This window comes from Hirsutella rhossiliensis (assembly GCF_020360975.1).
Source record: "Hirsutella rhossiliensis strain HR02 chromosome Unknown scaffold00003, whole genome shotgun sequence".
Classification (NCBI taxonomy): Eukaryota; Fungi; Ascomycota; class Sordariomycetes; order Hypocreales; family Ophiocordycipitaceae; genus Hirsutella; species Hirsutella rhossiliensis.
Genome location: NW_025408669.1, coordinates 4,533,861 through 4,558,275, shown reverse-complemented (window position 1 = coordinate 4,558,275; position 24,415 = coordinate 4,533,861). Strand labels below are relative to the sequence as shown.

At 41.8% G+C, this 24,415-nt stretch overlaps 2 protein-coding genes across 2 annotated transcripts; one reads left to right on the top strand and one right to left on the bottom strand.

Moving 5' to 3' along the window:
- Positions 1-6,163: 6,163 nt before the first annotated feature.
- Positions 6,164-8,614, top strand: HRG_03653 (uncharacterized protein; the record flags this gene model as incomplete). The annotated part of the gene is made up of 1 exon (XM_044862124.1): positions 6,164-8,614. One exon carries the CDS (start codon positions 6,164-6,166, stop codon positions 8,612-8,614), a length of 2,451 nt encoding a protein of 816 aa, XP_044723150.1.
- Positions 8,615-9,026: 412 nt separating this feature from the next.
- On the bottom strand, positions 9,027-10,127 carry HRG_03652 (TAP42-like family domain-containing protein; the record flags this gene model as incomplete). Its single annotated transcript, XM_044862123.1, has 1 exon — positions 9,027-10,127. The coding sequence occupies one exon, from the start codon at positions 10,125-10,127 to the stop codon at positions 9,027-9,029; it is 1,101 nt and encodes a 366-aa protein (XP_044723149.1).
- Between the last annotated feature and the right edge of the window lie 14,288 nt (positions 10,128-24,415).

Sequence of the window (24,415 nt, the reverse complement as noted above, 5' to 3'; positions counted from 1 at the left end):
ACTATATAGCTTAAGCCGCGGCCTAAGCCTATTACCTATAATAGTTAAAGACTCTTATAGCTAGCCTATATTCGCGTAGTATTATTCTACTATAGTCCTTCTTAAAACCTTACTATAAAATATCTCTTAGAGCGCTTATTTTATTTTAGCTAGATTCTTTCTCTAATTATACCTATCGCTCCTATGCGCGAATTTTAGATATATATACTAGAGTCTAAAATTAAGGCGACGATTTAGAATATAAGCGATATAATTAAATAGGACGATAACGAGGAGAAGGTTAGACCTATCGCTTTAGTAGCTAAGCAATCTCTTTTACGTAAAGTCTTATATATACTAATACTAGATACTCCTAAGGCATCTCTTTATCGTATTATTCTTAAGTATAGTAACTTCGGTATTTATAATACGACTATTATAGAGTAGGAAAATAGCGAGCCTCTAGTTATATCCCTATATAATTAGGAGACGGGGCATATATCTCCTATACTTATTTCTGATTCTTTAGTAGTAGTTAGCCCTATTAATTTAATTATAGATAAGGAGGGTAGACCGTAGGTTACGCGGCTACTAAAGGACGCGGCTTAGACTAATCTTAAGACGTATAGGACTTAAGTAAGTTATTATATTAAGCTAACGTTATTCTATAAAGTTAACTTAGTTAATACTTTTTTAATAAGTAGAAGAATAACGGTTAGAGAATCTTATAGAAACTCTATTATAACGCGTTAGGCTATAAAACTACTATATAAGCTAGAAAAGACTTCCGCTTCCTATAGTTTACGCTGCGAGACTAGTATAGGGGCAATTTAGAATAGTTTTTTTTAGTATATTAAGGTCGTAGGCCGAGACGCGGATATAAGAGCTCGGAGGTTCCTAGATAGAGGAAGTAGGTATATAGCCCGGATGCCGAACTATATATTAAATATATAGGACGTAGAATATCTACCTTAGTTTATATCCTCTAAGCTTCTAGCCGAAGTTTAGATTAAGTATAAATCGCGTTACTTTATTAAGATTCTTACTCTAAAACTCTAACCCTTTATATATAAGCGTTTTATTATAGATATTTATTAAATTAAGTAAGAGAGTAAGAAATATAGGTAATAACTATTTACCCTCTTAATAATAAGCAATAAGGAGTTAAGGGGAGGAACGGAGCTACTATCTTAGATATACTCTCTACTCGCCCTTCTTAAAGCCTCCTAGACTAATTAGCTACTATATCGTCTAGAGTTTTCGATTCTACGGCTAAGACTCGAAAACGTATACTTATAATGCCCTTATAGGATATGCAATTATCGCGCAGCCGCCGCTATGCCTATAAGACTGCATGCTAAAGCTACTCGGGATAATAGCTTCGTTAATTCGGTCGCGGCTACGGCGATTAGAGGAGACGGCGCCGATAATATGCCTATAACCTATTACCCGAGTTCCTACTATTAACATTTAATCGAGGAGTGTTTTAGCTAATTAAGATAAAGACGCCGCTTACCGTGTTAATAGTATAGATAACCCCGTTAGTAATAATTGCATCGCCTATTAGGACGTGCCCCGTTAAGGCGGACGACGCCGTTTGCCACCGAAGCCCTTACCTGCCCCCGCGAGGGTTAAATAGACATCGCCGACCTAGAGCAGCGGCGTGTATGCCGAGAAGTCGACTAGCACGTGCCGCTTTAGTAGCTCTTTGAGCCGGTCGTCGGGCTAGCTAATGCGGGATTTTTTAAAGGCGCTGTCGTTAGGTGCTAGGACGGTGATACTAGCTCTATTATCGATCTCGGCGAGGAGGCCGGTCCGTTAGGCGAGGGCTTGAAATATGTCTACACTAAGGAGTGGGAGTATGTTAGAGACGCTTTATTGTAATATAAGAATTCTAAGTTTGCGAGTTAGCACGGTTAGGAGCGGACCTGGTCGTGGGAAAGGGGGAATTAATACATCGATAGGGCGGATGCACCGTTGTTAAAGGGGATATTAGCACCCGCGACCTTGACGCTCGCCCCGAGACCGGATAATATAAGGGGCAGCGATAGTAGAGCCACGCTCTTAATAATAATATTCTGATTTCGCCTAGGGCCGAGGTTTATAAACTCCGAGTTACTAAGTAATATTACGAGGATAGAGCTAGGCGGGATAGGCACGTTACTAGTTACCTTTATATTATTCTTTAGGGGCTAAGAGGGTCGGAGATATAAGGCGTGGTAGAGTTTACCGTATAAATTGCGAGAGTCGCCTGCTTAATATTATCTTAGGTAGCTCGGCGGGTGAAGGGGGAAGGCCCCTTAGCCGTAGTTAGTATAGCGTTTATTAGGGTGTAAAGGAGAAGCCTAGGTCCTGCGCTGAGAACGGGACTTCCTTAGAGCTCCTAAGCGAACCTGGTAAATTTATTCTCCTCTAGTATGCCTAGTAATAACTAGGCAATCACCGAGGCGGCAAAGAGAGCAAGGAAGGTAACGGAATATAGCTAAAGAGCGGCGGCGAGATATAGAGTTTATTATAATATATAGTAAAAGACTTAGAGAGATAAAGGGGGACTATATATACGTAAATATAAGCTCCTAGCTATAGGGCAATAAGAGTAAGAGTTTTAGGGTAACTATTAACTAATATAATATTTAGAATGCCTTATCGGTAAGTTTTAGGCTCTATCTAAGAATCGTAGAGTAGTTATTTAAAGACTTTAATATATCCTTTGCCGTTATTATTAGTTCCGCTCGTTAAATAAGTATCACCTAAGGAGGCGACCTTAGTACGCTATAGAAGCCCGAAACGAAACCGATTTACGATATAGGGCCGAATTCTAGATAAAGCGCAAAAGACTAGCCCTCTCGTACTAAGAGCAAGATAGATAGAGCTACTAGTCGCGTATAGTTAATTCCGTCTTTAATCTTAAAAAATATACCTGGTATAGGGATACCACTAGTCTTGCTTAAAGTGCTATAGACTACCTTTAGCGGTGGCCCGATGATTGTTAGACTAGGCAATGCTAGCGGCGACTCGGCGCTTATGTCTCGAACTACGAGCCCTAATAGCGTTATAAACGCGCAGGCTTCGAGCACATATAGCGATAAAGAGCGTCTTATCCTTACTAGTTTTATAGCTACTAGGAGCATGTTTTCTAATACTACTATATTTAGACTGCCTAAGGACGACGACAATCTTATAACGGGCCCTAATAAGCAGCTAAGGGATAGTGCCGGGAACTTTATAATTTCGAGCCCTAATATTTAGACCTTCTCTTTAATAGGAATTATCACTCTCGCTATAATTCTACTTGCTCTGCTCGTTTTTGATATATTAGCGTGGCTCCTTACACGCTTCTATACGGGGAAGGAAGATAATCGGGACGGATTAAGCACGTGGACTCTACTCTAGGTATTAAGGGCGGTGCATATATCCGGTGCATATATAAGCTAGATAGATAACCTACACTCAATGACAATAGATAGTCTTATTATAAGAGCATTCCTAGCGACGATGACGCGGTGTTGTTTAAGCTGGCACTTATACCTAGAGACATAAATCCTAAGTGCAAAGGGCATATTAATAAATGCTCTAGGGCTCGGGGTAACGAGAACCGTGCTAACGACGCTGCTCGAGGCGAGACTATCCAGAATTAATCATTTCCCCCGGCTACGAAATTAGATTAAACGCAATTTAATGCTTATCTCTAGAAGAAGGCATAGCCTGGCTAGAGGCTTTGTCACGATAAATAGGTGGCTATAAGAAGATCTAGCAATTTGTCGCAGTCGTCGCCGAAATTTGCCGAGGCTTCGCAGAGCAACGCTATCGGGCGGTAAAGCGAAGCGGGTAGACTATCCTCTTTAAGTATAGGTGCCGTGAAAGCTATTGCGGCCGCCTGAGCTGTCAATTTGCCATCAAGGTATTCGGCCAGGCTCTTTGCTTCATCGGCATAGCAGCCGCTACCTGCTTTAAGGACTTCTTTGGTCGTCACCACTTAAGACTTAAACTATTGTGCTCTGGTTGACATTTCGAGCTCTAAAGGTAGGTAATACTTATAGGATAGTGACGAATATATGCAGTGCTTTGGCTGGGGAGAGTTCCGGTGTTGTTAATTGCTTGCGAGATCGAGGGGATAGTTATCGCCTCAAGTTGCTGGTTGTTAACTTGTTAGCATGAGTCTCATGACAAGAGTATGTCACATGAACCACACGTCACACGATCGGAAGGTTACAGTATCGTAACTGTTGAGGAGAGCGGGCCCAAGGAGTCATACTCAGTGGACCCAAAATTCATGCCAAAGGGGTCCGCCGGACCAACCCGAATCTCCTAGCGGAAGGACATGCGGCAGGTATGGCTCGTGTATAAGTATTCTTGCCGGTAAACTTAGCGCGCATATGCACATAGTTGTCCGTCTTCCCTGACAAGTTCCTGCTTATAGAAAGACAGGATATCATTAACGCGGTTAATTATAGAGAGGGATTCTGGGATGTCTTGAATGTATGAGCTTGCATCCGGGTGGATAGAACGGGGAAAGAGCCAATAGGCATACGGCGCAGGTGCGCCAGACTTTAGGCGGATGGATCATATCCTTTGTGACGCTCTCCATAGCGCTACCGATCAAAATCTCGTAGAAGCCGACGGCGAATGAATTTACGGGGAGATCGTGGAAGTAGTCCTACGTGCGAAGTATGATGCTCTTTACCAGACAATCGAGCAAATGGTCTGCCTGTTTCCTACTAGCAAGAATATTTACCCGAAAGAATGTAGAATCTTAGGAGAGCGGGTAAGAGAGTCGTCGATATAGAATATGACTAGATTGCAGATGACAATGAGGACCTTGAGGCCCTTTGGATGGTGCGGGTAAAAGCTCTGGGAGTCCTGGCAGGCCTATCCTAACCAGGACTTGATAACGTCTATACCAATGTAAATGCGGTCTATCTCGAGCACGATAGCAACTTAAAGGTCATCGACATTCGGGGGTTGAAGGTGATAACTGCGCCAAGCACCTCGCGGACGAAGTTCTTTATTATATAACAGATAGGATCAAGTTCACAGTCGCGCTAGGTGAACGGGTAAGTGAGTCGTGGAAACTATAGAATGTACCTTAACTTTCAAAGCCCAAAGTATTGAGGAGGCTGCTGAGGGTAGAGGACAGACCGCTAAGAGAGAAGAGCTGTGAGCTAAGAGGTTGCATGGCAAAACAGGAAAGGCAATGCACGCGGCGGCTTGGTTAAGTGTTAGAGCAAAGTAAATTCACAACGAATAAGCGGGTTAAATACGATTTAAATAGATGAATATAACGTTTCGCTAGACCTTTGCGTGTTACTCTCCCCTTTACTCTCTTTCTCGTAAGGCTCGGCCGATTGCCGCCGCTAGTACTTGCATGTAAACCGCATAGTATACGAATATTCCGGTAGGTGCATAGCTAAGTTACGTGTCAGCTACCACGATTATTATTTATATACTATAGCCGACTCGTGCTAATAAGATTATTAGACCGATGGTGGTTATACTAGCATAAGACTAAACCAACCCTAAGGTACTTTATACGTAGGGCGAAAATGCTGTGAAAGCATGAGAGAAGTAAGTGGCTTAAGCGGTTAAATATATACAAAATAGCGCTACTCTTAAATGTCGTGAAACTAAAGAACCGCTCGAATTATTAGTCGTCTAAAAATCGCAAAAAGAAACAGGAAAAACATACAGCAGCCGGTGTTCGCTAGTCGTCACCGACCTAACTACTAATCTGCCCCTTACCTAGTTAATTTAACGAGATCGGACGGGATCGGATGCTTTTAAGTAGGTATGGCCGTATGTGTTGGTACGTACCGCAAGTTTAGCTCATCCATGCAGGGGTCCGCTGCCCGCCAGATGGAAGCGTCACTGGTGATGCGTCACCGGGGCCACGTAGATTGAGTTCAGGTTCGGAGTCGCACATCAGCATCGGAAGCTAGAAATGGTAGTCGTGGCGTGTGTTCTTGCTTCTAGACCTCTGGCCTTTGCCCGGACCAGTCAAGGGCCAGAGAACAGCCCTTCTCACCGGCTCGCCGCTTACCGGCCTTAGAAGCTTGTGTCACGAGACTTGTGCTGACTGACAGCTGGTCGGAACAAACCTTCGGCTTGCCCCTCACCGTGCTCCCGTCTTGTCGTCCTTGTTGCTGTCGAGACAATAATAAATATCCTCGCAGTACATCTACAGCCAATGTCTCGCAGCGCCAGCCTCACTTCTCTGCCGATTCTGCCTGACGTCGTCGAGTCTGCTGCTCGGCAGACTTGCGTGTCCAGGGCTCATCATGTCGACCCCGAATTCAACCGGCCGAGGGGCCTCTCGCGCGCCCCCAAGCCTCTGAAGGACACGTTGGAGAACAAGTCTGCGCAAAATGACGACCGGTGCCTCATTCACACCGTCGAGTTCGACTTGGTCCACGGGGACACAATCGTCTTCGTGGATATGCCCAACATGCCCAAAGACCCGAGAAAGCAAGCCGACTGCGACAACATTGCCTACAGATCCCACAGCTTCCGCGTCCACTCTGACAAGCTGCTGGCGACAGGCTCTGCCAAGTTTGCCCAAATGTTGAGCCCGCTGTCCCAGTCTAGGATTCAGCTGCGTCGCAAAGTGGTCAACAGGCTCCCCCGAGGCGTCCACTACGTCCTGGACCTGACTCCTCCATCCGAAGGCGACGAGCTCGTCTTCCAGATGACCGAGCTGTCCCTCACTCCCGGAATCATGGCCTGGTGGAGCTCCCACAAGTTCCACGGCGTCGACCGCAGCCTCGTCAGCGGCCACGACGATGTCTGTACGTGTCGGCGCCAGGCCCAGACTGATGGCGACGAAGAATCCCGCCTCACTAACAAGTCGTCGCTTCAAGAAACGAGCCTGGGGTTGAGCAAGAGCCAGTCCATTCCACCGACGCCCAATCAGCTCATGCAGATGAAAGTAGACGGCGATGCTGGCATCTACGAGCCGCCGCCTTTCCGCCGGATCCCCGACTACTGCCCCATTCGTCACCGCAACGCAATTGTTCGCCTCGTGATGCTGATTCAAGGCCGAGATGTCTTGCTCGACTCGGCGAACCGGGTCTGGACACTGGTGGCCCTGGCTAACATCCTTGACTGCACGTCGGTGGTGCGCGACCGAGTCATGAAATGGATCATGCACGGCTCCAACACCCGCTTTATAGAAGTCTTGCCCGAGGAGGCGCTTCGCATAGGATTCGCCATCAGGAACGCTCACGTCACGCAGTGCGCTTTCCGCATCCTAGTCAACGAGCTGGCGATCCACGAGGCGGCCGACGATGCCGCCGAACGGAACCTCACGCAAACTACAGTCTTTGGACGAAGGCGAGGCGAGTGCGGGGATGAGCTGAACAACCTTATCCAGCACGCTGCTCGGGCCCTTGTCGAGCGAGTGTCCTCGACCAAAGCCCAGCTACAGAGTCCGGACCTGCTGCAATTCTGGAAAATCCAGGAATGGAGCAAGCTCCGAAGACTGGAGCATCTACTCGCCAAGGGCCAAGGGTCCGCGTTCCACTCGGCGCTCGACAAGCTGCGTCGGTTCATGAGGTGGCTTCCCATGGCCGTGGCATCCAAGCTCGGCGAGGCCGCCCAACATGCCGAAGACAACCATCAAACTCTCTGGAGCACGGATGTCGACCGGGCCACATACGTCCTCCCCAAAGACTTTGAGAGACTCGAGTGCATCATGACGAGACTGAATCTCATCCAGAAGCTCCTGTGCCCTTTTGTATGGAGGGATCTTGGCGAGCGTTGCAGCTGGCCCCTGTATCTGGGGCCGCGCTTGGCGGGAGAGCCCGCGGGTCGACCCCGATTTGGCAATATGCTCCAAGAGTTAGAGGACTCGCTGCGGCAAGTTATCATTGCTGAGCCCGCCGCGGCGCGCACGTATGAGTGGATGGAATTCCTGGATTCAGGCCAAGTCCTTGCCGGGATTGACGGTCCCACTGTCAAGTCACCGCTGATCGACCTCGACCGCGTGGACTGGCAGGTCAAAGACGCGCTTCTACCCCTGACCCTCTCTTGGGTTCGCCACGACATCTACCCGCCCCTCAACCTGACGCGCCACTTGCTGCTCACGCTCACAATGGAAGAGATGAAGTTCCTGCCTCTCTGGGCTGGCGGCTTCGACGACGGCACGGGCGGCGTCTTTGAGAGCTTCGTGCCCCCGACAGACATGGGCCCCAGCGGGCCAGGTCCTGCCTACCACACCGGAAGAACTGTGCGGTCCGATGCTCCTAGTCTCTGCGGCACCCTGATCGACGAATTTTCCGCCGTTAAATTAAAGGATGACACGACGGACGCCTCTGTCAATTTTCACGATGGCGCGTCCACGACGAATGAGCCGGGAGGGGCCACCGCGGCACGCGACATGTCCGGGGCATCGGAATCATTCACCACGCACAGGGCAGACTATGAAGAGGCCAGGGCTGCTGTGCCAGCAGAGCACCAGGTGTCCTGTAGTCACGAAGTGATGTGGATGGACGAGTCTGATAGTGGCTGGAACGACGAGCGGCAGTCCGCGGTGATGGACTTTGGCTCCGTGGTTATGGACGGGTTTGAATTTGAGGGAGATGACCTGGAACGGTCTTTGAGCGATCTGAGCGACAGCGAGGGAAGCATGGTGGTTGTTTGAGGGGAGAGGGACGCATATGGATCAAGAGTGAGATGCCCCCGAGAGACAGAAGCCAGATGGCTTGGTTTCATCTGCGACTTTGTCAGGTGTGGAAAGCCAAAGAATGACAATGACGTTTGGCCGGCCAATTTGCGAATATCGAACGACGAAACGCACGGCGGTGTCTCGAATAGTTAGAAAAGAACAGCTGCTTCAATGATGACGACGGAAATGATGCGTGATATGAACAAGGGAGAGCGCCACGCTCTCGGTGCCTGCGTCATGGGTATCTACGAGTTAGAGCCTCCTCCACCCCCTTTCCATGTACGGGGCCGGAACATTCATGACAAAACCTCGGGTCGCCAAACGCCACTACTGCACGGGACCCAGAAAGCCCCGAGAACCAAACAAGTCAGGGCAGGCTCGCTCTCTCTCAGCCCATGTTGAGCGTGTTTCCCGAGCCCCGCGGATTCTCGTCCTTGAAGTCGTCCCACTCTCTGGCCTTGTACGTCTCGCGGTCGACGGCGTCCATGTCGTCCTCGTCGACGCGGGGCTTGGCAGGGTCGGTGCCGCCCTCGAGGATGTTGCCGCGGCGGCGCTCCTCGGCCAGGTACTGGTCGATGGACATGGTGGGGAGGTTGTGGCCGGGGCGGAAGACGCCGCGGGCGAGGTCGGTGCGCGAGCTGACGAGCGTGAAGGGCTGCATCGGCTTGCCGGCCTGCGAGAGGAGGGGCCCGCCTTGGTTGAGGGTGCGGCGGAGGGGCTGGTCCAGCCGCGAAGTTGCATCGTCGTCGTCGGCGCCAGTAGAGGCGACGGGGTTATGAGCGCGAAGGGCTACCGAGGGCTGTGGGGGGGGGGCTTGTGCAAGGAGGTCGCACTCGCGGTTTAGCGAGTCGAGCGCCTGAAAGGTCAAGTGCACGGCGTAGGCGACGTGGGCCAAGTATACCTCCCGCACAACCTCGTCGTCGCCGCTGTCGACGTAACGCCGATCAGCCTTGAGAATCTCCAACCTGGCCTTGAGCGCCTTCTCGGCCCTGAAGCCGGCAATCTTGCCCTCACGACGGGTAGCAGCATCGGCACCAGGCGCCACGACGGCAAAGCCCTCCTCGTCGTTGCGGTACCGCTCGAGCATCCGGTCGTACGGCGGGGCGATGAGCCTATAGGCATCGACGAGGTCGAGGAACCGGACGTAGGCGGCGCGGGCGCGGCGCAGCAGGGCCTGGCGCTGGTGCTGCGGCGATGGCGACGAGGGGCCAGCGAGGGGAAGACGCTGGGCGAGCTCGGCCACGCGAAAGTTGACGAGCATGTAGGGAAGTGCCGACGTGGCTAGGTCGTCGAGACCCTCGTTGGGGGAGAAGAGGGCGACGGTGGCGAGCTGGTCGACGGCGCGGGCGTAGAGGGCCAGCGCCGCCTCGACGGCCGGGCCGTAGTTAGGCGCCGTGGTGTTCGGGTTGGCCTCGAGAGCCTCGCGGCGGGCCTCTGCCTCGTCGAAGATAGCCCGGAGGGACTGCGGCTCGTCGTCAGTCGAGGCCATGATGGAAATGGAGGGCAAAGGCTGTGATGCTGAAGCGCCAGGGGTCGAGGTCGGTGGGCATAGGTATAGTATAGTCGGTTAATAAAAGTTCGGGCCGCCCGGCCTATAGAGGAAATCGCCGTCCTAGGGTACCCTTTTTAATAGCGAACTATAAAGCTAAATAAAGGTTAATTATAAAAATAAAAATAAAACTTTATATAGTTATTTAAAGGAGACTCTTAGTATTATAGCTAATTATTACTAGTTATTAAGTCTTTATATTAAAAAAAAAGAAGGTATAAATTATACTATTTTACTTAAAAGAGAAAGTTTATAAGTATAACTATATATATATATATATATATAAAGTATAAAAGAAAATAGGGTTCCTTATTAATTTAGTAGCTTATAATTACTTAAATCTATTAGGTAACTACCTTATTATCTTATTAATTAACTATTATATTTAGTACCTTTTAATATAATAATAATATTATCTTTACTTTTAAGAGTAAAAAGCGCGCTTATTAATATATATAAGTATAAGCTTAACCTTAAATAGCTATATATTAGTCTATAGCTTACTAAGACCTTTATTAAGTTATAATATACCCTTTTAAGTATTTCTTTTTATATTATTACTTATATATAGTCTTTAAGGCTATAGTAAGTATTAAGTACTAGTCCCTTAGTATAGGGCTAGTACTTTAACCTAGCCGTTTACCCGGATCTAGTATAGGTCTAATAAGTAATTAAACGGACTAGCTACTATATATAATTAAATATATTATATAGACTAGCTATTATACGTTATTATACGTATTAAATATAAACTAGCTACTAGTCTTATAAGTAAAAGTAAGAGTAGTAATAACTATCTATTATTATAAAGTAAGTAGAGGTATATATATAGGTGCCGTTTATAAGATAATATTAATAAGCTATATAGAGCTCTCCTATACGCGGCTAGCCTATATATATATATATAGGATCCGGCCCTCCGTATATAACTATATAGCTTAGGCCGTAGCCTAAGCCTATAACCTATAATAGTTAAAGACTCTTATATAATGCCCTCCCTTAAACGCGGCGCGGCGTTACTTAATTAACGGCTTCTATACTATTAGGCCTATACCGCTAGCTCTACCCTGCCCTTTCCCGTTAATTATACTAGCCCTACTAGCCCTATTATCCCCGCGCCCGTTAGCCTAGGTAGCCGGAACCGGGCTCTATACTTATCGGCCGGCTAGCCGTTTAAATAAGGGCGCGACCTATTATATACGCCCCTAGGTAGCCGGCGGCCGGCCTAGACCTATATAAGCCTTAGGTTACCTATCCCCTTAGCCTTAGGTAGCCTCCTTTACCTAGGGGTATATAAGGCAGTAACCCCTCTTTCTCTTTCCCTTCCTTCTCTTCTTTCTTTAACTATAGTAATAGTAGTAATAAGTAAGTTCTACTTTACCTAAGGCGTTAGTTTATTCTTAGCTATATAGGCCGCTCTATTAATATATATTTATAGTAATAGCTATAGTAGTAATAATAGCCCTAATAATAATAATAACTTTAACTAGTAAGTTCCTTGCCCTATAGTATAAGAGGCCGTAATCTATAATACTAACTTCCGCGATAGATATATCTACCTCCCCCTCCCTTACCTCCTCTTTCTTAGAGCGTACGGAGTCGTTCGTCGACGCTATACTAGGCGCGGCCGACGACGGCTCCGCCGCTGCCGCTGCTCCCGCCTACGCCGCTACCACCGCGCCTACCGCCGCTACTAATGCCTCCGCCGCGCTAGCCGCTCTTACGTCGCCTTTTAGGGTAATAACGCTATCCCTACCGCTACCTATAACGCCCGGCCCCTCGGCCCCCGCCTCCGTCTCCGCTACCCCTATAAGTCTATAGTTAAGTAAGCGTAATAAATATCTTCCGCTAACCTCTTAAAGTATAAGCGCTAGGTCTAGGCTAGAGCCGCTCGTATAGCCCCCTATATATAGTATATATCGTAAGAGCTCCCTTACGCCGACTAAATTAGGCGCCGCCGCGGCGGTAGTTATTACTAGTATACGCGTGCTAGCCGCGCTTATAAGGCGGCGCCTCCCGTCCTACCCGCTACGGCGTCGGCTTAAAAGGCTAGCGCGTATAGGTAGGCACGGGGGGCTACTAAGAAGCGCCTTACCGCCGCTACTACCGCCTACCGTAACCTCCGCGCCTTAAAGCGCTAAGGGCTTATCCTTAAGTAGGTTCTTCCTCCTCCGCTCTCTTACCTCCGCTACTAACTCTCCTAGTACTAGGGATACTACCTCCGTCGCTTTATTAGCGATCCCTATAGCCGTGCCCGCCGCCGCCGCTACTACTACCCCTACCGCCGCCGCTAAAGCTAGTCGCCGCCCCTCCGCCCCTAGAGCCGCCGCCGCCGCCGACTAGCTTATAGGCTTAGAGGGCCGACTTAGCGCGCTAGAGAGCGCCGCCGCCGCCGCTAAGGAGGAGGAGGGGGCCGATAAGGACGACGATAATAATAATAGTAAGGGTAAGGGTAATAATAAGGAATAAGCTTAGGAAGTCTAAGGGCTCTGCCTTAAAATAAACGCTATTTTTATCTCCGCTTATACTATTACGCCTATATCGCTATAACTACTAACTCTACTTTACTTATTTTATAGTCTTAGTCTAAGCTACTACCGGTAGTCTATTAGTTTATTATTCTCGTCTACTAGTCTATATAGGGTCTCGAACTTATCGAGGGCTATAGCTCCCGTAAACTTATATACGGGTTCCTATATAGGGTCGAGGTACCCGCGCTACTTAATAAGAACCTCCTAGCGTGTCCCCCTACCTACCTTCCTCTAGCGTACGGCTTATATCTCCTTAACCTCGAATTCGTTATCCCTTTCTACCTTAATTATAGGCGGTTAAGCGTCCGCTATTTCTTATCTAAGTAGTAGGTTAAAGGAGGCTTAGCGAAGGAGGTTAATATTAACCTTATTATAGACCCCTATTAAGAGGCTATCGAGCTTAACTACTTATAGGCTAACGACCCTCTATACCGTAAACTTTATATATAGCTAGTTTAGTTTCTTCTTCGGTTATACTAACCTATAGTTATAGAGGTCGAGCTATACTTTATCTCTTACTATAAACCTATCTACTAGCGCCTTAGTCTTATTAGCGTACCGCTTTTAATCCTACGCCGCTACGGCTATTATAGATTAGTAGTATTCTATAGTTTCTTATAGCTTTTATATAAACGCGGAAGTATAGCTCTTTAGTAATATACTACTATACTACTCCGCTACTACGTTAGCGGTAAATAGGATCGGGGAGGGCGGCTTAAAGCTATACGTTGCGAAGAAGGGGGCTATCTAAATAAAGGATTACGGTCTACTATTTAGCGCGAGCTAGGTAGCGGGGAGCTAGCGGTCCTAGTCCGCCTAGTTATAGGCTATAACTACCTATAGGTATACTTATACTTCTTAGTTAACCCTCTTAGGACCCCCGTTAGTCTATAGGTAATAGGCCGTACTAAGTAGCGACGTAATCTAAAGCAGCCGGTATAAGTGCTACTAAAAGCAGCTAGTTTAGTTTAACCCTCTATCGCTTATAATAAAGGCTAGCTAGCTATATAAGCGGGCCTAGTACTAAAGAAAGCGCTCTATATAAGCTTTTATATTTATAAATAGTATTAGCTCTAGTACTACTAATTTACTAAGTTAGTCCTTAATTACCTATATATAGCGGTTACTACCCTTTATAAGCGGGAGGTCTATTATAAAGTCTATTTATATATACGTATAGAACTAGTCTAGTACTAAAAGCTACTTAAGTAGCCCCTTAAGCTATACCTTCTAGATCTTTATATAGCCGTAAATATCGTAGTTATAAAGGAAGCAATAAACATAGTACTATAGGAGGGGCTAGTAAAAGTCCCTCGCGAGGCCCGCTACTATACCTTACCTACCTAAGTAACCTATAATACTAGAGTTATAGATAAGCTAGACTAGCCTCTCTTAGAGCTCGTTCTATTTATCTAGCTCTAGCGGTCTATCCTTCTCCTTAGCTTCCGTAGTATATAGTACGCCCGGTACCTATAGTCTCCCCCGCTAGTATAGATGCCCCTATAGGTCGATATAGTAATCGGCTACCTATACCTTTAGCTTTAGCTTTAGATTTAAGCGTTAAGCGCCGGACTCTATAGCGCGGCGCACGCTCTTATAGGTATAATCTAGAGCCGCTATCCTATCCTATAAGCGTTAAAAGGCTATATCTTAGAATACTCTCGCCGCGCGTGCCCTTAGGCCGGTCTATCCCTCCTTACTAAACCGAGGTAAAGGCGCTAAAGAAAGCTCGTTTAGTAGTAAAGGTATAGGGGGAAGCTCGTTTACTAGTACCGCGCCTTCCTTTACTAAGGAAGCTCCTATATAAGTCCGTAGCGCTTCCTATAGGATAAGCTATAGATCCTAGGCCTCGATATCTACTCCTATCGGCCGGTCTTAATCCCTTTAAGAAAGCGCGTCTAGGACTACGGAGTCCCGCTTAAGGCGGTACTTAATCGAGAAGTTAAAGTATAAGAGATACTCCGCTTAGCGGGCTTACCGCTCTAAGAGGTGCTAGCGGGTTATAAAGTACTTAAGGTTCCTATAGTCTATAAGAACCTTAAAGCTCTTATAGCTCTAGAGCTCCGCTTACTATCGCTTAAGGTAGCTAATAATCGTTAGTATCTCCTTATTATAAATAGCGTAATTCCGCTCTACTAAGGTTAGCTTATAGGAGTAGAACGCTACTAGTTACTTCCGCTTATCTACCTTTTAAGAGAGCATTCCTTTAAGTGCTTAGCCGCTATAGTCTACTTCGACTAACGTAGACTAGTTAAAGTCCTACTAAAGTAGTACTAGGGCTTACGAGAAAAGGTCCTTAAGCGTATAGAATGCCCCTTCCTATATAGGCTCTTAATAAAAGGCGGTTTACTTTCCGGTAATCTTATTTAAGGGTATTATAATATAGGAGAAGCCCTTAATAAATATCCTATAATAGTTCGCGAACCTAAGGAAGCTCCGTATACCCGTTTATATAGTTAGGGCCGCTTAGTCTTAGATCGCCTAGATCTTTATAGGATCCGCCTATATACCTATACTTATATAGATAATAAAGCCTAGGTACTTAACCTTCTTAACCCTAAATTTATACTTATTTAGGTTAAGGTAGAGCTTATAAAGTTAAAGGCGCTTTAAGACTCTTTATACTTTCTATATATAGTTCTTATAAGAGCCGCTTATATAGATAAGGATATTATCTATATATATAAAGGCGAACTTATTAAGGAAGTCGCGAAGTATATTATTAATATAATACTAAAAGGTAGCGGGCGCTCTTAATAGGCCGAAGAGTATTATAAGCTACTTAAATAAGCTATAGCGTATATAGAACGCTATCTTTTACTTATTACCCTTTAAGATCTATACCTTATAAAACGCCTATTTTATATCTAGCTTTATAAACTACTTTGCCTTTAAGAGGTTATAGAGCGTATTTAAGATTAAGGGTAAGGGGTAGTAGTCTAGCCTCGTAATTACGTTTAGAGCCCTATAGTCGTAATAGAACTATATCCCGCCCCTTAGTTTACGTACGAATAAAACTAGCGCTCTTACTTTAGAGCTACTTACTTAAATAAAACCCTTATCTAAGAGGTCCTTTAGCGTCTTTTTTAGTACTAATAGCTCCGCGTATAATATACTATATAGCGGTCCGAATAGTATAGGTAGTTCCTACCCCTTTTTATCGGTATAGAGTACGATCTTATAATCTACCTCTAGCTTATATAAGTTAAGCTTATCTACTTCCTAGGACTTAAATAGCGGTAAGAGGTCGTAAAAGCGCTTTAGTATCTACTACTATAGCTTAGCGGGCGACTTTAGCTTCTTTATCTAAAGGGCCTTATTAATATCCGCTAAGCTAACTACGTAAACCGCTATATTAGCCGCTACCTAGCCTTCCTTTTACTTTACCTATTATATAGTTCTTATAAAGATAGAGGTAAGGACTTTTTAGGCTAAGTATAAAGCTCGTATACTTAGTCCTATACCTATAAAACCGTCGTCGTAGCGGACCTACCGTTATATAGGCTTAAACTATAGCTTCTTTTAATATAGAACTAAGTATAACTCTATATATAATAACTAGGGTTTCCTAAGGATTAAGGGAAACTCTAGTTAAGGGATTATATAGGCTACGATAAGCTTATAATAGCCGTTAACCTTTATAGCTAGCTATATAATACCCTTAATTACTATACCCTCTATCGTGCTTAAGGCGCCCTTTACTCGCCTTAGGGCGATCTTTTCTACTAGTACTTATATCTCTCGCGTAAGCGCCTCGTTAACTATAGCGTAGTACTAGCAGCCCTTATCTATAAGGGCGGCAATAAGTAAGGAGTTATTAATTATAACCTATATTAAAGTAGGCTCCTCTTTTATATAGGCGGATAATTCCTCCTTCTCCTTTACTAGTGCTAGTAATTAAGGCTCTAGAGCCCGTTTTTGCTCTAGAGCTACTCTTTTTCCTCTAGGCCTAGGGGCGCGGAGTCCTCTTCGTCGTCTAAGGTAAGGAGCGGTTCTATCTTCGCTACTTAAACTACTATAGGCCGCTTAGCTAAAAGGAAGGGGCATTTTAATATAAAGTATATAGACGCGCCGTAATATAAGTAGCGGCCGTTAGCCTTCCTTTTCCCGATTTCCTCGCTTATTACTTACTTCGCCCGCTACTTAAAGGGCGGAATAGTATAAGGAATATTCGATAACGACTTCCTATTACGTTTAGCTTAGTTTATATAAGTAGCCGATATTAAGGTATCCCTATCTATATCGATAGTCGGCTATTCCTTTTATAAAGGGGTAGTAATCCTATTACCGCTATACGGCGTATACTTATAAAGCTTTTAGAAACGCGGCGTCTACTTATAGCCCTATACTACCTTTATTAACCGGCTTATATACTCGCCGTAGTTAGTAGGTATAATTATAGGGATAAGTAGCTCTTATAGGGCTAGCGTAATTAAGTTCCGTAACTATATAAGCTTCGCGCTATCTTCCTATACTATAGTTCCCGCTACCTATAAGAGCGTCTCTTTAAAGTTAAGGAGGAATTCGCTAAAGGACTACTTATCCCTTTACCTAAGGGTCTATAGCCTATCCTATGCCTTCTCCTACTCCTATATATTACCGAACGTATATATAAGGTATTAGAAAAAGTCCTATAGGTCGCGTCTACCCCTAGGGCCGCCCTTATCTTAGAATCTAAAGATCCTATATATCTAGGGCTTTAGTAATATATAGAGAAGTAAATACTATACTATATTATAATAGCCGTTTAGGCCCTATTTCTCGTCTATTATAAACTTTATCTATAGCTAGCTAAGGAAGAAGTAAAAGGACTTAGGCTTACTATCCTAAGTCGGCTATAGAAGCGGCTTTTATATCGGTAGTACTACCGCTATAACCGGTATTACGGAGGTCGTAGGGGTTAACGCTAGTCTTATAGACGGCTCCCTTAGTATAGCGAGAACCTTATTTTTCTCGCTAGCTATAGCGCTTCTAATCGCTTCTAGGATAGCTACGATACTTCCTATCTACTTAAGGGGTAGCGGGGTGCTCCCTTAGGGAAGCGGCGCCCTTTCTAAGGAGATATCTATTAGATCTATTAGTTAATAGCTTATACTATTATAAAGTAAGCAGAGGTATATATATAGGTGCTATTTATAGGATAATATTAATAAGCTATATAGAGCTCTTTTATATACGGCTAGCCTATATATATACGTATAGGATCCGGCCCTCTATACGTAACTATATAGCTTAAGCTATAGCCTAAGCCTATAACCTATAATAGTTAAAGACTTTTATACTAAATTATTATAAAGTTTTACTTTCTTTTAAATCTATTAGTCTTAAAAACTTATATCTTTATTTTAATATAGCTAGCTAGTTTTCTAGTTAATTAATAGGTTGCTCTCCTATAGCTATAAGAGTCTTAATATAAGGTTATATTCTTTAATATTTATAATATCGAAGTTAACTTATTCGTTATAGCCCTAGATATTAATATCGAGGTAATTAATCTCTATATTAATAATTCTATTATTATAGTTAAAGGCCTCTCCTTTAATATTTATAAGTTTATATAGATTTATCTTATATCTTTATATAAGTTAGTAATAAATTATAAGAGCGCTACTAAGAGGTACGGGCTAATAAAGTACTTAGGTACATAGTACTAATATATCGGTAAGGTATTAATAGGGAATCGTGCCTACCCCGCTTATATATTATAGACTACTTACTACTTTAACCGAAGAGGAGAAATCCCTCTTCTTATAAGCTTTAGTCTTATAATAAGGAGAATATAATATATATAGCGTAGTACCTCTAGCTATCTCTACTACCTAACTAATCGTACTATAATACGTATTCCCTTATAATTTCTAAAGCTTCCTTTTTTAGTTACCTAGTAGAGATAGCTACTTAGAGAAGACTACGTAACGCTCCTATAGCGCGATATAGTAGTTAACTAGTTAAGGCCTCTTCGTTATATATATTAAGTATCTACTTAGGAGATAAAGAATAAGAAGATATATCCTTAGAATAAACCCTTACTACGGACGGCGTTATAACTATATTAAAGATATCGCTACTTATAGGTATAAGATAACTATCTTATAAAGAAAAGCTTATAGCCTTATAAGCGCGCGTTAAGGAGCTAGAGGAGATAAAACGCCTATAAGATCGCGTTATATAATTAGAGGAGGAAATTACTAAACGCGCCGGTACTATCGCTATCTATTTAAGGAAGCGTCGACGGTCCTACTCCCTTAAATTAGACGGTAGTCGCGGTAGCGAGGTTAAGATTAAAAACATCGCTTAATTATCCTAACCTATTAATATATAAAAACGTCTAGACTAAACTTACGATCTAAAAGACGCCTTTAGGGCAGCGCTTAGACGCTTTCGTCGCGATAAAATAAAGATCCTCTATATAGTAGATTATATATATAGCGACTATAAAGTAAGATAGCGCCGATACCTTAAAGAATAGACGCCGATTAACCGAACTAAATATAGTATAGATTAGGTATACTTTAAGGAATAGATACTTATTTTAATTAAGGATACTATAAATAAAGAGATACTATTAACGATATAATTAAAGGAGGCTCGCTAATAAGAAGGCTAGTCCCCCTTAAAGTTTAGCTTATACCTTAACTCCTTAAAGAGGTATTTCGAACGCCTATTAAAAAAGGCGTATACTCTTACGTTTTTCGCTAAGCTAGAGCTATAACTTTAGGACTAAATTAACCTTTATTTAATACCTATCTATACCTATTAACGGGAAGAGCTTATATAAGTCGCCTAACGATATTAGGATACTACTACTAATAAGAGGCGACGTATTAATATTACTTCTACCCTTAAAGGAACTAGGAATAAAAGTAGTGCTATACCTTAAGGCGGTATATATAAGGGAAGGAATTAAAGAGGCCGATAAGCTAGGCCGAATCGTTAAGGAAATACTACCGATTCGACTAATAATTAGTAAGCTAGTAATATACTTACTAGGGGCTAAACTAAGGGACGTTATCGAGGAAGAGGATCTTCTACTTAATCGGGAATTATATATTTCTAATATAATAAGCTAGGATACCTATCTACGAAATATACTAATTCTTTAAAGGTAGAAGCCCTAGCGAAGACTCTTAAACTCGATACTATAAAATAAGGAAAAGGTAAGATATTAGGGTAAACGCCTCTCCCTTAGTAAACTTAATACTTATAAGATAGTTACTTAAAACTCCTATAACGATATTAAGGCGAAACCCTATTAAAGTCCCTATATACTTAGATACTTATAGTACCGTTAACCTTATAGATATATACTTTACTTAATAGTAAGGATTACTATAAGTAGCGCTATTATACCCTAAGTTATTAAGGCTTAATAATAGTAAGGTAAGGGAGTATAGAGTATAGTTAGTACCGCTTTAAATAATAAATATAAGGGGCATTAAAAAGATAATTACTTATTTCTATATCGGTACCGATAAGTTAACGCTAAACGATTAAGTACTAATCCTTTTATTAGTTACTACCTTAAAAGATAAACGTATCTATATTATCCTATAGAAATAATAGTAGTAGTTTAAGTATTAATTAAGTAGCGAAACCCTATAAAACCCCTATAGATTCCTTTAGGAATATAGAAACGAAGTAAGGGTATATATAATAGCGCTTAATCCTAAGCTAATCCTACTACTAGATAAAGATAAAGATAAAGGGATTCTATAAAAAGAATAGGCCGAAATCCTACTAACTCTTTACTAGTTTAAAGATACCTTCTTAGCTAATAAATCCGATTTATTACTAGCTAGAAAGGAAATAGATTACTTAATTAATTTAATCCTTAATATAGAACCTCCTTATAAACCGATTTACCCTCTATCGTAAAGGGAACTCTAAGTATTACGCGACTAGATCTAAGACGCGATAAAAAGGAAAATAATCTAGGAGTTAAAGAGCTTAGCTAGGGCGCTTATCCTTTTTATTCTAAAAAAGGATAGTACCTTACGGCTATATATAAACTACTAAGGACTTAACTAGGTTATATAAAAGAATCGGTACCCTTTACCCTTTATTTTAGAGATTATTAACTGCTATTAAGGAGCTAAGTATTTTTCTAAGATTAATATATAGAATATATATTAACGTATTTAAATTTAGGAAGGAGATAAATAGAAGACCGCTTTCTAAACGCGTTATAGATATTTTAAATACCTAGTAATGCCCTTTAGACTTACTAACGTACTAGCTATATTTTAAAGCTATATCTATTAAGCGCTCGAGGGGCTCGTAAATATAATCTATATAGTCTACCTTAACGATATCTTTATATACTCTAAAATAAGAGAAGAATATACTAAATACTTAGGATAAGTAATAGAAAAGCTAAGGGCTATAGAGCTCTATATAAAACTATCGAAGTATATCTTCTATTAATAGTTAGTCGAGTTCCTTAGGTTTATATTATCTATCGATAGGGTATTAATAGACCTTCGACGGGTAAAGGTAATAGCCTAATAGCCTAAACCTATAACCTACTATAATATTTAGGTTTTCCTTAGGTTCTATAATTTTTACTAACGATTTATATATAGGTACTTAGGAGTTATAGCGCCCCTAACTATATTACTAAAGGGGAGTAAGAATAGGAAGAAGCTAGGGAGTATAGAGCTAAACCTTACTAAAAGGGCAGCGTTTTAGGCTCTTAAGGATATTTTTTAAGGAGCCCTACTCCTTTAATATTATAATCCGGAAAGATATATTTATATTAAAATAGATATATTATAATTCGTGATAGTAAGGATTATCTCTTAACCTAATAATAAAGGGCGTTATTATCCGATTATATTTTAGTTAAGGAAGTTTACTAGAGCCGAACTTAATTATAGTATTCTAGACTAAGAACTCTTCGCTATTATTAAGTTATTTAAATACTAGCGATATTACGTTAAAGGGGTAGCGTATAAAGTAAAAGTATTATCGGACTACTATAACCTTTAGACGTTTATATACTAGACCTCCTTAAATAGGAGGTAAGTAAGATAGTATATATATTTAGTACTATTCGACTTTACGATTAAGTATTATATAGGTAAATCTAACCTAGCGAACGCGCTATCGAGAATGCTTAGATATAAGGGTAAGAAGCCCCCGTTTATAGAACTATTACCAGAGCTATAAGCGAAGCTAGCTACTATTAATACTATATCTATATAGAGAAATAATAAGGCGTTTTTATAGGTAAAGAGATACTTAACCTTAAGTTAATATAAGCGTAGTAAAGTACCTTTATATAAGGAAAATATATAAGCTTATTTATAGCGAAACTATAATAATTTAGGTATAAGACCTAAACGATTAGCCGATTAAGCTAAAGAGAGAGCTAGTTATAAATAGTTACTCTTAAGGAAAACCGCTAAAGAAGCGGCTTACTATATAAAGGTTTATATAGTAAAAGTTCTAGAACTATTATTAAAGTTACTAAAACGTACTTAGTCGGTTAACATAGCGATTAGTAGGCTAAAAAAGACTAAAGACTTCTCGAAAAGGAAGGGTTTTTAGTTAGTATGCCTAGATAGACTACTACTATAGAAAGGTCGTATCGTAGTACCTCTAAAAGTAGCCTTATAGTAAGAGCTAATATAGCTCTTCTATAACGATCTATTAATAGGATACTTTAGCTCCTAACGTACTAGCGAACTACTAGCAAGGAACTTTTACTAGGATAGAATAATAAAAGACGTAAATAAATACGTTTAGTTATACCTAGTATATTAAGGTATAGTATCTAAGAGGCATCGCCCTTATAGTACTATATAATCGTTACTATATCCTATATGACTATAGGAAGAATTATTAATAGACTTTACTATAGGTCTGCCTAAAGTATAGTATAATAGACGAGACGTTAATATAATCTTAGTAATTATAGACCGATATACTAAGTATTGCCTCTTCTTTCCTATCTTTAAGATAATAATAGCCCTAAAGCTAGTAGAATTATTCTATTACTAAGTTAAATTAGTATATAGACCTCTAAAAGGTATTATCTTAGATAGAGGGTCCTTATTTATAAGTAAGTTTTAGTTAGATCTCTATTTTATCTTATAAGTAAAATATAGGCTATCGACGGTATTTTACCTATAAACTAACGGGTAAACGGAATAAATAAACTAAGCTATATAGTACTACTTAAGATACTTTACTAACTTAGAATAAACTAACTAAGCGTTACTCCTATATATTACTTAATTTATATATAATAATATAAAGAACGCGATAACTAGGTTATTACCTAACGAAGTATTAATAGGTTACTAACTAAACTTTTATATTAATACCGAGGACGATATTATTTAAAGGGGGGTACCTAAAGTAAGAGTAAGAGTTACTAGGCTATAGGAGCTATAAAAGAGGCTTAAGGAATACTAAGGAAAGGCTATTAAATCGTAAGCGAAATACTACGATTTAAGGTACTAACCGCTTATACTAAAAGTAAGAGACCTTATAGTATTATTAATAAAGAACTTACGCTTTAAGGACGAAAAAAGAAAACTCTTACCTAAGTATATTAGACCGTTTCGGGTCCTATAAGCTATTAGAAAGTAAGTATATTATCTTATACTCCCTAAGAAGTACTTATACCTCTATAACGTTTTCTATATTAGTCTCTTAGAGCTATAAAAGGAGTATAAAGGCACCTATAAAGATAGCGAAACCTTACTAATACTAGACTTAGAGGATAATAAAGGCAAATAGGAAGTCTAAGAGATTAAAGACTAAAAGAGATCTAAGAGCGATACCTTTTTCCTTATTAAATAAAAAGGATAGCTAGCTAAGTATAACTAATAGGTCGAGGCTAAAGATATAGCGAATAGCTAAGACCTTATTAAAGAATATACTACTTGCCTAACTAAGAAAAAGAAGTATAAGACTAAGTAAGGTAAGGAAACCTATTAGTATAGGGAGACGCTACCGAATTAGTAACGAATCCTTACTAAATCGCTACTAACTTATTAACGTATCGGTATACTTAAACGTCCTATAACTATATATAAAATAGTAAAATAGGAGAATAAGGAAAACTATCTATACTACCTATTAAATATTATTAAGGAAAATAAAACTAAACCGTAACTTTACTAAGGCCCTAATAATAAAGGAGAAAAGGATAGTTATAGCTAAATAAAAGAAAGATAAGACCTATCTATTACTTCCGACTACCCCTCTTCTTTGCTAGTATAGCGGGAACTAACTAAGGCGCCCCCTCCGCTATACTAAATACCTCTAGAAATACCGGAACTACCCTATCCTCCGCTCCTTCCTTATCTTTTGCGTTAAGACCTATCTCTATTAGTATAATACTTACCTTAGCCTTAGTAAATAGTAAGGCGTATTACTACGAAGTATAGCCTATATTACTATCGATAAAGCGGAGTTTTAACTAGGATTCCTAGGCCTAGTACTCCGGGCTTATATAGGCGATATTAAATAGGGGCGCGGGGTTAAGGCGAATAATAAGCTCGCGGCGCTTATTAATTAGCGTATAGTAGTTAGTACGCTTAACCTAGTATATCGTTAGGCGGTCGCTAATAAAAAGGTCGGATAAAACTTATAATAGTAGACTTCTATATACCTATAGTCTTAAAGGACTTACGATAGGCCGTCTTAGCGGCGTCGAAAGCCTCGGCTAAATACTATACTATAGTA